Source organism: Nerophis ophidion, linkage group LG17 (assembly GCF_033978795.1).
Source record: "Nerophis ophidion isolate RoL-2023_Sa linkage group LG17, RoL_Noph_v1.0, whole genome shotgun sequence".
Classification (NCBI taxonomy): domain Eukaryota; kingdom Metazoa; phylum Chordata; class Actinopteri; order Syngnathiformes; family Syngnathidae; genus Nerophis; species Nerophis ophidion.
This window is the reverse complement of record NC_084627.1, coordinates 4264139-4280881: the sequence shown is the minus strand read 5'-3', so window position 1 is coordinate 4280881 and position 16743 is coordinate 4264139. Positions and strand designations below refer to the sequence as shown.

The 16743-nt window shown below is 41.7% G+C and overlaps 1 protein-coding gene and 1 long non-coding RNA gene across 2 annotated transcripts in view; one reads left to right on the top strand and one right to left on the bottom strand.

Moving 5' to 3' along the window:
* LOC133535823 (uncharacterized) overlaps positions 1-6054 on the top strand; it is a 46858-nt gene extending 40804 nt beyond the window's left edge. Inside the window, exon 4 of the long non-coding RNA XR_009802333.1 lies at positions 6002-6054. This is a non-coding gene — a long non-coding RNA (uncharacterized LOC133535823). The remainder of the gene's footprint in view (positions 1-6001) is intronic.
* The window catches only part of dgcr2 (DiGeorge syndrome critical region gene 2), a 34935-nt gene extending 20678 nt beyond the window's left edge, over positions 1-14257 (bottom strand). The window contains exon 1 of the mRNA XM_061875780.1: positions 13861-14257. Coding sequence (XP_061731764.1) covers positions 13861-13942 — 82 coding nt within the window. The 5' untranslated portion in view covers positions 13943-14257. The remainder of the gene's footprint in view (positions 1-13860) is intronic.
* Between the last annotated feature and the right edge of the window lie 2486 nt (positions 14258-16743).

Below are 16743 nucleotides of genomic sequence, written 5' to 3'. Positions count from 1 at the left end.
TTTAAGTTTTTGTCCTTTCCTTCTTCCACCCACTTTGTGTGTTTTCGCTACCGCAGCGATCCCACGACAAGCCTGCTTCCAAAACACTATCAGCGTACATGGGCTCATGAAACGGAGCACGATGAGAAAATCTGCTCAGTGGCCTTGTGGTTAGAGTGTCTGCCCTGAGATCAATAGGTTGTGAGTTCAAACCCCGGCCGTATCATACCAAAGACTATAAAAATGGGACCCTTTGCCTCCATGCTTGGCACTCAGCAATAAGGGTTGGAATTGGGGGTTAAATCCAAAATGATTCTCCCAGGGGGTGAAACAAGGGCATGGGTCAAATGCAAAGGGTAATTTCACCACGCATAGTGTGGGTGTGACTAACAGTGGTGTTTTAACTTTTTATGTTCCGTGATTTTATCAATCGACAAAGACAGATGGACACAAAAAACATCCATGCGAAAAATTCACACTTTGAGTAAATTGACAAATATGAGACTTCTAAAATGTGCAAAGGAGAGCAGGCAACAGCTAATTTCTGGGTTAGGCTACCTGACGGATCCCAGAATTAGATTTATTCAAATGTTTACCATATTTAAAAATCATATTTCATATCAATCATAACATTTAGAAATCATTGATGTACATTGTGTTGCAAATTAAAAACAGGGAAGTGAACATGTGTGTTGGTAATTGCTATGAAATGGAAAAAGTGTAGGATTAAATCAACCTTGCGTCTTCCTACTCCCTTACAGACAGGTAAAGAAAATGAAAATATGTAAAATATGTGATGTGTCTGAATACATGTTTCAAAATACAATTTAACCTTCCATGCAATATTTCAGGCTTCCTCACAAAGAAAACGTGTATTAAATCCATGAACTGCTATAAAATTGATTAGTTATTGAGTGATGTAGAAAAATCGCAGATTTTTACCAATTTTTGGAGGAGATTTCCTGTATTTTGAAATCCAAATGTTGATGCTCCTCTTAGACACACATGATAAACACTGTGAAACCCCCTGATGTTGTTTGGCGCTAAATTAACCACAACAATAAACAATATATTGCTAAAGGTCCGAAGTTTACCAAAATATCATGTTTTAAAAAATCAACTTACAGGCTTGTTCAGCTCTCTATTGACATATACCATTCTTAGCTCAATTTTACTGCAAATGAATATAGGCCTTCTTGACTACTAATAATCGGTATAGGCCCTGCAGAAAACATATCGGTCGATCTCTAATGTGTATATTAATATACCTACCTTTGTGTTCTTAGTTTTAAGGTAATTTCTTTGTGGAGACAATCAATATACAACATCCTCTAACACAGGGGTGCCCATTACGTCGATCGCGAGCTACCAGTCGACCGCGGGGTGTGTGTCAGTCGATCTCCAGCCAGGCTTTTAAAAAAAATAGACCTAAAAATGAGTGATCATCAATCTCCACCAAGACGTCACTTAAATGACATTCACGGTACCGGAGGGTCTTGTGAGATGACGCTGGCTGCTGCAAGATCATTATTATTAAAATATGACCGAGAGGAAGGCGAGAAACACTTTTTATTTCAACAGACTCTCGCGCCATACCTTCCGTCAAAACTCTAAAGGCCGACTGCACATTTCCTATCTTCACAATAAAAGCCCTGCTTCATGCTGCCTGCGCTAACTAAATACAGAGTCTCGGAAAACTGGCGTGCACAAGCGATCCCTCAGAAAGATGTGCACGCCAGCTTTCCGAGACTCTTATTTTGTTAGCGCAGGCAGCATGAAGCAGGGCTTTTATTGTGAAGATAGGAAATGTGCAGTCGGCCTTTAGAGTTTTGACGGAAGGGACGGCGCGAAAGTCTGTTGAAATAAAAAGTGTTTCTCGCCTTCCTCTCTGTCATTTTTTCATAATAATGAACTGGCAGCAGCCAGCGTCATCTCACAAGACCCTCGGGTGCCGTGAATGTCAATCAAGCAAGCTACGGAATTTGCCGCCAATGTTTTTCTTGTAAAGTGTATGGAAGCTGGATGAATTAGATGCCAAAAACCAACCACTTTCATGTGGTATCGTATAGAAAGGACAACTTTTTTTCTCCTCCATTTGAAAATGTGGGCGTTATCATCATTACTGTCTGATTCCAATCAATGCAAGTCATCAGAATCAGGTAATACACCAACTTATATTCTTGTCTTCGTGAAAGAAAGACATCTATATGTGTTACACATGCTTGTATTATCATTAAACACATTTAACTTGTTTACAAAAATGTCTCTTTCATAAATAAATAAATATAAATGATATATATAAATGAGGTAGATCCCCTCGAGTTGGTCAATTGAAAAGTAGCTCACCTGCAGAAAAAGTGTGGGCACCCCTGCTCTAACAGGACTGTTTACCGATCTGCCAAACTAAGGTCCAACATCAGGGAGGGCAGAGTAATATATGTAAATGATCCAGTGATGTTTACAAAATGCAGCCTGTGTTACATTGTAGTAATAGAATAAGCAGCAACAATTGAAACATAGAGAAAAACATCATGTAACAGGAAAAATATATTTTAATAGTTGATATTAATAACTAATAACACAGGTTTGTCTTTAAAGGGGATCTATGATGAATTTAATATTTACTGACTCTTAAAAAGGTCCCTTTGCCTTTGGTGTTCTCCAAAACGTTAACAACCATGTTGCTACCATGTCGTGTCCCAGCCGGTTCTCTTTCTAAACTTTTTGAACCACACACCTTAAATTGTTCTTCCACGATGGTTCCAAATTACTCACTTCTAAACATTAAGTCGCAAAATAAATGGTGAGCCTTTGCGCAAATGATGGTCTCAGAAATGCTATCCTCTGCTAGATGCTTTTCATCTATCCACACGAGCAACTGTTTTTCCACCTGGGTTTGCACTCTCTCTTGGTCCATGGCAAAGTCGGCAACCATATAAACGTACTTCGTATTTACAATAGTTTCAATTCTGCACGTGATTTATCAATAGGGATACACTTCTACCCTTGCCGGTGCCCTCATACACTGTCATTTTGACTACGCCTGCACCTCATGGTTCACTAGTATCCCTAAGCTAATGAAAAAAAAACTGCAAACTTCCCAAAACAAGCTGGTGAGACTCCTGCTCAACCTCTCCATACAGGACTCACCTAACTCAAGCCCACTTTTCCAAATAGAGATGGCTTAGAGTTGAGGAAAGAGAACAGCGAATTGCAATGTCCATGGTATTCAAAATACTCAGAGAAACTGTCCCCAAGTACCCGTCGAACTATTTCACCAGAGTAAGTGAAGCTCACAGGTATTACCCGAGAGGGAGTTCCTCAGACCTCGTCCCCACCAAATTCAGGACTCTCCTGGGGAAAAAACTGCATTCTACTATTTTGCCACCACACAGTGGAATGCACTACCAACAGACCTTAAAATTCAATCTTTCCGACTAAATTTTAAAACTGCCATAAAATCATGGCGCAGCTCAACTCGACCTCTACCTGATCTGAACCAAAATTGATCCCCAGCAACTTTCCGAAGCATGAAACAGGTTTATATGTGGTCATAGTGTAGATATATATTCTCATTCTGTTTTCCACACTCTTGGAGTCAACATGTGCGTAGTAATGTACATTTTTTGTATATATTGTTTTCCCAAATCACCTGACATCTATACTGTGTATATGTACATAATTGATCAATTTTTTCAACATATTTTTTATACACATGTTACAGGTTATATATCTTTTATTGTTGAATGTATCAAATGTGATGAATATTTAATGGACCACCATTGTTTTTCAAAACAATGCTGCACAGTAATGCTGTGCTTCCTGTCCTTGGCTAGTTCATATTGTGAGTCTTTCTGTCTTGCCTCTGGTGAGGGCGGTCGCATTTTTCTCCGCTCCCCCCTTTCCCAGCTTGCTCTCTTAGTTATTGTCTTGTCTGAACTTTTTTAAAGCCTCTGTTTTTGCGCTGTCCTCAAATCTAAACATCAGACATGTATATGATCAGCTGGACTCTCGATGCAGTTGACAAAGTCTTTTCGACGAGGAAAAGAGGTTTGGGGGAGCCTGTCTGCCCTGATGCACCAATTGCTGCGGGGTACGTGAGAGACTCCTGGGATGAATGGAGAATCATTTGCCTCTTAGTCCTTTCCATCGAGGACGTAGAAGACATCTACCTATGTAGAACCGTGATCGCGTGGCACCTGCTGATTGGGTTGGGCATTGCTCTGGCGTATCGTAAAATTCGTAAGACGATGGCAGCCACTCAAGGAGCCCAAAGGCTGTTCGTCACAATGGAAGGTTTGGGCAGGGCTGTGGGAACACAGACTGTGGCGATTTCTGAACTAAATCGCAAGATGGATTACATCATGGAGAAGTTTGCTGAAAAGGAAGATTGAATTGAATTTGAGAGAGCAGGCATGGACTAAGAACAGACAAGCCATTGTTTTGTCTGTTCGCGAAAAACAAACATCCTGATCTACGATTTGACTCCCTCAAATGGCCTGGACAGGACCAGACTGTTCTGAAAAACACCCCCGAGGACACCTCAATGATGGACGATTTTGACCTCCCTCCCTTCTCAACGACACCTGGAGTCGAACTTTTTCAGATCGGCCTCGGTCTACAAAAACATTACACCATCAAACCCAAGACAATTGGGCATACACGCACACACCTCCCCCACCCCACCTCACCCCACGCCTTCACCACCGCTTGTTTTTCCCCTCGGGGCCTTCCAGGGCTCCAACACCCCCACCCCCTCCTGTGCGAGTTGTCGTGATTAAATGTAATGTGTTTATGTGTGCAATGCAAATGAGTTTTTTTCCCTTGGACGCAGCCTGGACCCCCTGCCGAGGGTCCAGCCCTTGACTGATATGTTTTTACTCTTTGCTTTTTTCCCACCTTTTTAAGGAGCGCCGTAAAAATGGCTGATCCGTTGGGGGTCCCGACTTGTCTCCCTGTAACGTATGTCTGCTGTTAGTGGGACTGTGCCGAAAATGTTATTTTCAGTTTTTATGTGTCTTGTGCATGTAAAGAATTGACAATAAATCATTTCCATTCCATTCCACATCCAAGGCGCCAAACTTGCTCGCCGAAGAAACCCGGTCATGATTCCCGAAGCTCTCACTTTGTATGACACACACCAACGCATCATCTGGTCCTGTTACATTCTTAGTTTCCTGTTTGGAAGCATGACACACACACACACACAAATCACCACCACAAATTTGGGAGCAGTAATATGGAAGAACACCTTGGTGGTGCCAAAAGGCGCTCACGGGGTGTGGTAAGAGAGCACGAGCGCCACCGCATCTCAGCTAACGCTAAGTGGATTGAGGCGCATTACCAACGCGCCGTCAGTCTGCCGGGGGACTGAGTCCATTACTTTGACTCAGTATGAGTCACATTGTAATGGAGAACGTAGAGGACCATCAAGCTTTTTAAATATGTTAAATTCATCTTGTTAAAGCCACCTGCATTTACTGCATAACAACCCTGTAAATGAAGGTGCTTCCATTATCTTTAGCACATTTGAATTTGTTAATTTATCGGATGCACTTATTTAGGAGCGACCTATAGAACAAGACCTCTTTCCACGTTTTGGCAACAAGCTAAAAAAAATGGCGCCCCGAGCTACATTAATCTCACAGAGAGGTTATTTTTCTCTACAAGCCTTGGATTTTGTGGCCTTAAGTGTACAGATGAGTGAACACTGGATGCCACAGGATAGGAGAAGTGAGACTCTGCATCTCTTACATAACGGACAGGAAAATAAAACCAAGGAGTGACGATAGCACTACTTGAGCGTGCTTTTAATTTATTTTTTAATTTTTTTACAGCATCAGCAACTTCACTTCAGTGGGTTATTGTACTGAATGTGGTCATCGAAGGATTAATGTTTAAACTTTTGCTATATCATCACATAACTTTTCTGAGCACCGGACAAACAAAGCATGCTTTTTCTCAATTGTCTTCCTCTCAAAACCATTTTGATGTCCTCCAATGTTATTCCTCTTCTTTACAGGTTGCACTGCTATGACGCCGAGCTAACAACGTAGCAACCGCCATCCAAGGGAAAGGCAACTCACTTTAGGTATGTTATTCCAAATCTGAATTGTGTTGAATTGAACCGTACTTCTGTTATTGTGGGGAAAAAACCCTGGGCTCGGGAACACCAAGAAACCCCATTAGCAAGGAAACTTCCTACCAAAGACTTAAGTGGAGCTAATGCTGTAATCTGCAGAGGGGGGGTTGTGTCTTAGCTCTCTAAATGATCTCTGTAAAGTCTTACATGGCTATATCTCTGTCCTCTGGCACTGTCTCGCTTCATCTTTCTTTGCTTAACGTGCACTTCTACCTCCGCAACAAACCAAGACGGCACCACATGACTAACGGTCTGAGGTTTGCGGAAAACAGCCATCATAGGTCTTTTTAATTATTTTCTTTATTTGCAAACCACAGTTCATCTGATCTGCATGTGTTGTATCATGGGAAGAAGCCGAGACAGGCACAGGACACAACAAGTCAAAACTTGTAAATCTTATACTGTAAAATAGGCACAAAGTCAAAAGCATACAATTGGCTAAAATGTCATTGCGTAGGTAGGTAGGTAGGTAGGTCTTTATTGTCATTGCAACAATAACGCTAATGGGTCGCCACAAGATGGGAAAAGGTAAAATGCTGGGGAAGAAGATGAGTAAAAAATACAATCTAGACGGGACTCCTAAGGGGGCCCAGTCTGGAGTGGGAAAAAACCTATGTGCAACACACACATAAACACGTTACATTCAATCACGACAAACTCGTAACAGAGGGGCGGGGAGTTTGGGCCCTGGAAGGCGACTGCTGCTTTGAAGCGGTGCCATTCGACCATCACCCCGAGGGTAAAAAGCGGTGGTGAAGGCGTAGGGTGGGCGGTGTGTGTGTCTATGCCCAATTGTCTTTGGTGTGATGATGTCATGTTTTTTAGACTGAGGCCGATCTGCAAAAATTCGAGTCCAGGTGTCGTTGAGAAGGGAGGGAGGTCAAAAGCGTCTATCATTGAGTGTCCTCGGGGGTGTTTTCAGAACAGCCCGGTCCTGTTTCCACAGCGTCAAGGCCGTTCGAGGGAGCCAAAACGTAGATTATGATGTTTGTTTTCCACGAGCAGACCAAAACATTGACTTGTCTGTTCTATTCGTCCATGCTGGGCGCTATCAAATTAAATTAAATTCTCCTTTTCAGCAAGCTTCTCCATGATGTGATCCATCTTGCTATTCAGTTCAGAAATCGCCACAGTCTGTGTTCCCACGGCCCTGCCCAAACCAACCATTGCGACGAACAGCCTTTGGGCTCCTTGAGTGGCTGCCATCGCCTTACGAATTTGACAATACACCAGAGCAATGCCCAGCCCAATCATAGTAGTAATTAAGGCATCTACATTAAAACAGGTCCTTATGATGCACTTAAAGTTTGCAAAATAGAGTCATAAATTGTTTTTAAACTAATTTGACTAAAAAAATACATTTGATGCCAAACATTTGATGAGTCCATTATCCGACGATAAATGAAAATTAAAGTAGGTAAGTTTTTCAGCTTTGATAAATCGCCATCTGCATGCTTTGAGAGCATTAACGCTTTTCATTGCTGTTAACAGCTACGCACCTTTGTACATATGGTAATGATTAAGTGCCTTTGACTCTGTGTGCACCGACGTGGGGCCGCTGGGGCGACTAGTTTAGTCAACATGTAGCAGCTAACATGGACTAAATGATGGCAAAATTCATAATCCCACCGCACCAATGTGGCAATAGTTCAGTTCAAACCTTTGGACCGAGATGAGCCTATCAACACCGAGAAGCCAGTTTGACGAACGTGCGCGACTGCAACAAAACTGCATGCCCACTTGAAACACAAACACCCGACAGTTCACATTTACTTCGCGTTTGGTGAACAAGCCATTTCAGTGTCAACAAAATAGTGTGCGCTCACAGAAAGTGTGTTTAAATACATGGCCAAAGACATGATTGATTGAAACTTTTATTAGTAGATTGCACAGTACAGTACATATTCCGTAAAATTTACCACTAAATGGTAACACCCGAATACGTTTTTAAACTTGTTTAAGTCGGGGTCCACGTTAATCAATTCATGCTGCCATTTAATACTGTTATAAAACTAACATTTTTAAAAGTGTTGTCATGTCAAGTCAGTGGTCCTCACTCGGAATCTGCCAAACTTAATTTGGTTTTGCATATGACCTGTTAAAACAGCTTTGTCAACTGTTGTGTTTATATTGTTATTTTGCACTTTACTTTAAGAAGGTCCTAACTTAATTGTCAGTTAAGTAATGTTCAACTCGTTCCAACATGTTTAATTGTGAAGAGCAACATTGTCATTACTTCATTTATTGTTATTGTTGTGTATATTTGAGTGCCCCACAATGCTCTCCTTAAGATACGTTTTTGCTTTTCTTTACCATTTTTATTCAAGAGCATTTTGTTAACAAAGTATATTTTACTATTATTTGATTGTCTTATTTAACTTGGAGATTTTAACATTTTCATTGTAATTACACTTTTAAAATACATGAGAAATACTATTTTATTGCATTTATATTTTGTATTATCAATACATCAATGGTTAATTTGGCAATGGCAATGATATCGTTAATCTGCAATCATTTGTAGGTCAATGTATCGTCAAGCACAATTTGTTATTGGCTCAGGCCTACATTGAACATGTCATAGATTAAACCTCACCTTGGGTAGAGTACAACAAATCGAGTTTAGTCCATAGCACATAGCAAGGGCCCAACAGGCACAGGATCAGTCACTACGTTTCCATGCACTAAATTAGTCTGATTTCTCCAGTATTTCGTTTTTTTAATATTTTTACACCTACATGTGAAGTTCCAAAGTCCATGCACACAATCTAATGCGACTATTGGTCATAGGCCATGTGCCTCCCTTACATTGATGAGTCGCTTATTTCCGTTTAGCGTGGTAAAAATGTATTGGTTTTCTGGTTGACCGATGACTTACACCAAAACGAGGCATCTGCGGCTCCTTACAAGTCAACAGCCTAGCTCTGTTGCACTTGATGTCCGCTGTTCATGGTAATGAACTTCTATTCATTCCCATGAATTGATTAACGTGGACCCCGACTTAAACAAGTTGAAAAACGTATTCGGGTGTTACCATTTAGTGGTCAATTTTACGGAATATGTACAATCAATCAATGTAATATTGGCACACATTACAAATTCTACGTCCTTAATGGCTATGCTGGTGTTAAATACTTTGTGAAGCATTCTCCTTAAGATTACAGTTGTTGCCTAGGTTTTTATTGAATGGTATCTGCTACTGGGTTACCTACCGCACGTTGAGACTGGTGTATGAAGGGTCCCCTACGGCGGCACACACCCACTCGACAAAGCTGGTTTTCAATTGCAAAATCCAGGTGTGTGACTTTTCAAAAACCGAACACGATTGAAATAAGGTGTTTCTATGGGTTGTAGGATGTCTACGGATGTTCTCATTGATCCATGTTTTTGTATTCTCAGGGCATTCAATCGATCGGAGCTGGACTGTATGGTTTGTCTTAGATGAGTGCATCCGAGTAGGCTTCATCAGTTCATGCTCATAGACTTAGATTGCTCGGATTTAGTCTTAGACTTGGATAGCTCAGACCTAGTCTAACAGCTGATGCCAAAACTCCAAATATTTATACTCCAACACCAAGGGTGTGTGCCCGGGCAAGGATCTTTCCTCTCGTAGTGAGAAATACAACTGTTGTGATGCAAACGAGCAATCCTACGGTCAGTGCCAAAGACAGTCGTTGAAGTGTAATTTCCCCCTTGTTAGCGTTGAGGTATTGTGTGGCATAGCGATCGCTGTGGATCGCCCACTGCCAGCCCAAAATAGTCAGAACCCACGTTTACATTCCATTCAGTTGTAAATAAATGGCAGAAAGAAGAGTTTGTGGCCAGAATGTTTCCAAGTCTTATTTGTTGAAGGTTAAATTGCAGAGTCTTTTAGGAATGGATTAAAGGATGCTTATTTGGAGATTATTGGACTAATTTAGTGCATGGACATGTAGTGATGGAAACAAGTAGCAAAAGGGCATTATACTCATGAAACGCGTAAGCATTCAGACACCAGGACAAATATGAACACTGACACTACCTTTCTTACATTACTCACAACACTAATCAGTGTAAAGCACTCCGAACGTAAACGGGACCTTTTGCTTGAGCTCATTTTGGAGGACAAACCAGCATGTGTTCAACCATAATCTGATTACACGCAACTGTAAATATCACAAGGCCGGCCTAAAAAAAAAAAAGTTCCGATTTGATGTGTTTGAACTGAATGTAGAGCACACTGGAATGAAGCAAAATATAACAATATTGATTTTCTATCATTTATTGAGGTTGTAGTTTGCTGTAGCGTAGAACTTGAATGCATCACACTGATGGGTGCTTTTTATATTGTGCCCCTCTTATGTAGCTAAGACAATTATTAGAAACGCCCATTAAAACTACAAATTCTATTTAAGAAAAATACTTTTGATAGTGTCAAAGCTGCATAGTAGACAACAAAGTCTCCTTGGGTTGTGCAGATTTACCTAATGTTGTGATCAGGAAGTCTATATGTACATACAGTAGCCTTTAAGTATTACAGGGGTTTCCAACCTTTTCTGCTCCAGGGACCGGTTTAATGTAGGCATTATTTTCACGGACCGGCATTCCACAGGTGGCAGATAAATATAGCAGATAAGTGCATGAAAAATGAATACATGAAAAAACTCACCCCAACGTTCAGTTGGTAGGAGCCTCTGGCCTTTTCCTTTTGCAAAAAAAACCTCTCCATAGACTTTTGTTTTTTACTCACTATCTGACGGGTGATAGGTGATACTTCACATCCAAGGAGAAGAGCATGGATATATAATAAAGATCAAAATACTTGCTATTAGCTCCCATATATTTCTATGGATTTCTATTTCCATTCTCAAATTTATGTATTCATATTTTGTGCAATATTTCAGACGTATATACACTGTTGGCTTCTTTTGGTCCAATTTTCCATGCCTAAGTACATCTGTTATTGCTCACTACTTGAGCAATTTTACTTACTAGGCCAAAAGACATGTGTAATCTTCTTCATTCAGCACAATTATTATATGCAACAATTTAGCACTTCTCCATCTGCCTAATGCACTGTAACTACTATGGTCACTTTGTTCCTGATCTGCCCTGATCTTAGGTCATCAACCTGCAGATGGAACCTAGCTTTTAGCTATGATTTGGCATCTTTACATTTATTAAGTTTTTTAATGTCAATCAATCAATGTTTAATTATAGAGCCCTAAATGACGAGTGTCTCAAAGGGCTGCACAAGCCACAACGACATCCTCGGCTCAGATCCCACATCAGGGCAAGGAAAAACTCAACCCAATGGGACAAAGAAAAACCTGGGAGGGGATAATGTGCATTGTCCCATGTAAAAAAGTAAATGATAAATGCGTTATACTTAAATAGCGCTTTTCTACCTTCAATGTACTCAAAGCGCTTAGACACTATTTCCACATTCACCCATTTACACACTTATGGCGGGAGATGCCATGCAAGGCCCTAACCACGACCCATCAGGAGCAAGGGTGAAGTGTCTTGCTCAAGGACACAACGGACGTGACGAGGTTGGTAGTAGGTAGGGATTAAACCAGGTCCCCTCGGGTTGCTGGCACAGCCACTCTCCCAACCGCGCCACGCCGTCCCCACAGAGACGAAACAAATATAGCAAAATGGCAACTTCCAATCAGGAGTGCTATAATACATTTATGAAAAAGCTTATTAGTGTGTCTGGTGGGACTGGCGTAAGTTAAGTAGGAGAAAAAAGCGGGCGGTTATAAATTATTTAATGTCTCTGTGCAACCCGGTAGCAAATGCGTCACGGACCAGTGCCGGTCGTCGGACCGGTGGTTGGGGACCACTGGATTATAACATTTTGTGGGTTAAATACTGAGACTAAACCGGGAGTCAACTTAGATGCAAACTTTTTCATGCAGGAGAATTATTGTACATGCTATTTCAATTAGGTAAACACGCTGCAGAATGAGTAGAAGGTAAACAAAACCAAAGAACACACTTCACATGATAATTATTACTTAAGAAATAGCATTCCATCTTATTCAAATCAATAAAAATCTGTGTTTGAAAGTAAGCCACAGGTTGAAATTCCAAGAAAAGACGTTAGTTGACCGTAAAAACAGGTTTGTTTAGATAAAAGGTCGGCAACCCGCAGCTCTGGAGCCGCATGCGGTTCTTTAGCGCCGCCCTAGTGGCTCTCTGGAGCTTTTTCAAAAATATATGAAAAATGGAAATGAGGGGAAAAAAACTTTTTGTTTTTATTTGGTTTCTGTAGGAGGAAAAACATGACACAAACCTCCCTAGTTGCTATAAAGCACACTGTTTATATTAAACATGCTTCACTGATTCGAGTATTTGGCGAGCGCCGTTTTGTCCTAATTTTGGCGGTCCTTGAACTTACCATAGTTTGTTTACATGCATAACTTTCTTCGACTTTCTAAGACGTGAATTATGCCACTTCATTTTCTGTCTCATTTTGTCCACCAAACTTATAACGTTGTGCATGAATGCACAAAGGTGAGTTTTGTTGATGTTATTGACTTATGTGGAGTGTGCTAATCAGACATATTTGGTCACTGCATGACTGCAAGCTAATCGATGCTAACATGCTATTTAGGCTAGCTATATGTACATATTGCATCATTATGCCTCATTTGCAGCTATATTTGAGCTCATTTAGTTTCCTTTAAGTCCTCATAATTCAATGTATATCTCATGACACTATCTGTATGTAATATGGCTTTTAATTTTTTGCGGCTCCAGACAGATTTGGTATTGTATTTTTGGTCCAATATTGCGCTTTCAACATTTTGGGTTGCCGACCCCTGGTTTAGATCTACTAGGACAGTGGTTCTCAAATGGGGGTATGTGTACCCCTGGGGGTACTTGAGGGTATGCCAATGGGTACGTGAGATTTTTTTTTAATATTTCTAAAAATAGCAACAATTCAAAAATCCTTTATAAATATAATTATTAAATAATACTTCAACAAAATATGAATGTAAGTTCATAAAACTTTGGCCCTGCGATGAGGTGGCGACTTGTCCAGGGTGTACACCGCCTTCCGCCCGATTGTAGCTGAGATAGGCGCCAGCGACCCCAAAAGGGAACAAGCGGTAGAAAATGGATGGATGGAAGTTCATAAAACTGAAAAGAAATGCAACAATGCAATATTCATTGTTGACAGCTAGATTTTTTGTGGACATGTTCCATAAATATTGATGTTAAAGATTTATTTTTTGTGAAGAAATGTTTAGAATTAAGTTCATGAATCCAGATGGATCTCTATTATAATCCCCAAAGAGGGCACTTTAATTTGATGATTACTTCTACGTGTAGAAATCTTTATATGTGAATCACTTGTTTATTTTTCAACAAGTTTTAGTTATTTTTATACATTTTTTTCCAAATAGTTCAAGAAAGACCACTACAAATGAGCAATATTTTATACAGTTATACAGTTTAATAAATCAGAAACTGATGACATAGTGCTGTATTTTACTTCTTTATCTCTTTTTTTCAACCAAAAATGCTTTGCTCTGATTAGGGGGTACTTGAATTAAAAAAAAATGTTCACAGGGGGTTCATCAGTGAAAAAATGTTGAGAACCACTGCTCTAGGAGCTTCAGAGGCGACACAACAACGCCGATCAGCAAATGCGCTGCAGCGGATAAAAAAAACACTCGAGCCCCCGGCTTGTAGAGGCCTCTCTGCATGAGCCAAAAGGTGGTAATAAAAACCCGTAATGCATTTACCTGGCCGTGGTGGGTCCGCTAATGTGAGGCCGAAGAGCAGAGAGAAGAGGACGAAACCGCTGCGGTCAGCTTTTGGCAACATTTATCCTCCATTCATAGTCACTCCTTTATCCAGAAATGTAAAGCACATAAATACACAACAGAGGAGACGCGCCGCCGTCGACCTCTCGCAATTTATCCAGTTAAACGCCTGCTTTCCCCCATCGTATCCACTCAAATAAAGACTATCGACGGAATGTAACGTTCAAAGGACATAGTACTGGGGAGGAGGGAGAGAGATTACGGGCGCTCAAGTCGGAGGAAGCTAACGTTAGCTCAACTGTTCCAGGTCGCCTTCGTCCAGCGCTCATCCAAGATGGCCGTCTCCTCCCATCACAACAATCCCAAACACGCCACACATCAAGCGGCGGTGGGTCGGGGCGGAGTTCAAACCATTGGGGGTGAGTACTTTGTCACACGTTTAGTGTAGGACGCCGGGAATACATCCAAAAACATGTACTTACCAGATACACTAAAGTATTTGGCCACCATGAATTGATTAACGTGGACCCCGACTTAAACAAGTTGAAAAACTTATTCGGGTGTTACCATTTAGTGGTCAATTGTACGGAATATGTACTGAACTTTGCAATCTACTAATTAAAAAAAAAGTATCAAACCCATCTAAATGATGAGAATCAGGTGTCCCTAAAACTTTTATTAGTAGATTGCACAGTTCTGTACATATTCCGTACAATTGACCACTAAATGGTTCACACCAGTTGTTCCACTTGTTTAAAGGCCTACTGAAATGCCATCCATCCATCCATTTTCTACTGCTTATTCCCTTTCGGGGTCGCGGGGGGTGCTGGCGCTTATCTCAGCTACAATTGGGCGGAAGGCGGGGTACACCCTGGACAAGTCGCCAACACAGATAGACAACATTCACACTCACATTCACACACTAGGGCCAATTTAGTGTTGCCAATCAACCTATCGCCAGGTGCATGTCTTTGGAGGTGGGAGGAAGCCGGAGTACCCGGAGGGAACCCACGCATTCACGGGGAGAACATGCAAACTCCACACGGAAAGATCCCGAGCCTGGATTTGAACCCAGGACTGCAGGACCTTCGTACCCCGACTTAAACAAGTTGAAAAACGTATTCGGGTGTTACCATTTAGTGGTCAATTGTACGGAATATGTACTGAACTGTGCAATCTACTCATAAAAAAAAAGTATCAAACCCATCTAAATGATGAGAATCAGGTGTCCCTAAAACTTTTATTAGTAGATTGCACAGTTCAGTACATATTCCGTACAATTGACCACTAAATGGTTCACACCAGTTGTTCAACTTGTTTAAAGGCCTACTGAAATGCCATCCATCCTTTTTCTACCGCTTATTCCCTTTCGGGTTCACGGGGGGTGCTGGCGCTTATCTCAGCTACAATCGGGCGGAAGGCGGGGTACACCCTGGACAAGTCGCCAACACAGATAGACAACATTCACACTCACATTCACACACTAGGGCCAATTTAGTGTTGCCAATCAACCTATCGCCAGGTGCATGTCTTTGGAGGTGGGAGGAAGCCGGAGTACCCGGAGGGAACCCACGCATTCACGGGGAGAACATGCAAACTCCACACAGAAAGATCCCGAGCCTGGATTTGAACCCAGGACTGCAGGACCTTCGTATTGTGAGGCAGACGCACTAACCCGTCTTCCACCGTGAAGCCCCCTACTGAAATGAGATTTTATTATTTAAACGGGGATAGCAGGTCCATTCTATGTGTCATACTTTATCATTTCGCGATATTGACATTTTTGCTGAAAGGATTTAGTAGAGAACATCGACGATAAAGTTTGCTACTTTTGGTCGCTAATAAAAAAAGCCTTGCCTGTGCCGGTTGTGGAGCTCCTCACATCCTCAGATTGTTTACAATCATGGCCACCAGCAGCGAGAGCAATTCGGACAGAGAAAGCAACGACTTCTCCATTGATTTGAGCGAGGTTGAAAGATTTGTGGATGAGGAAAGCCGGAGTGAAGGACCAGAGAGAGAAGAAAAAAAAAGGCGAGGGCAATGGGAGCGATTCAGATGTTCTTTGGATGGCATGGCGTAGTGGGTAGAGCGGCCGTGCCAGAAACCTGAGGGTGGCAGGTTCGCTTCCCACCTATTGACATCAAAGTCGCTGCCGTTGTGTCCATGGGCAGGACACTTCACCCTTTGCCCCCGGTGCCGCTCACACTGGTGTATGAATGATGTATAAATGATTGGTGGTGGTCGGAGGGGCCGTAGGCGCAAACTGGCAGCCACGCTTCCGTCAGTCTACCCCAGGGCAGCTGTGGCTACTGATGTAGCTTACTACCACCAGGTGTGAATGAATGATGGGTTCCCACTTCTCTGTGAGCGCTTTGAGTATATAACAATAGAAAAGCGCGATATAAATCTAATCCATTATTATTATTATTATGTTACCAGACACATTTACAAGGATAACTCCGGAAAATCCCCTATCTGCTTATTGTGTTACTAGGGTTTTAGTGAGATTATATGGTACTTGAAAGTCGGAGGGGTGTGGCCACGGGTGTGGTGACCGCCAGTGTCTCTGAGGGAAGCCACGTTTATTTTTTTAGTGAAGTGTGAAGTGAATTATATTTATATAGCGCTTTTCTCTAGTGACTCAAAGCGCTTTACATAGTGAAACCCAATATCTAAGTTACATTTAAACCAGTGTGGGTGGCACTGGGAGCAGGTGGGTAAAGTGTCTTGCCCAAGGACACAACAGCAGTGACTAGGATGGCGGAAGCGGGAATCGAACCTGCAACCCTCAAGTTGCTGGCACGGCCACTCTACCAACCGAGCTATACCGCCCCAAGGTATAGCTCGGCAAAAGTGAAGGCA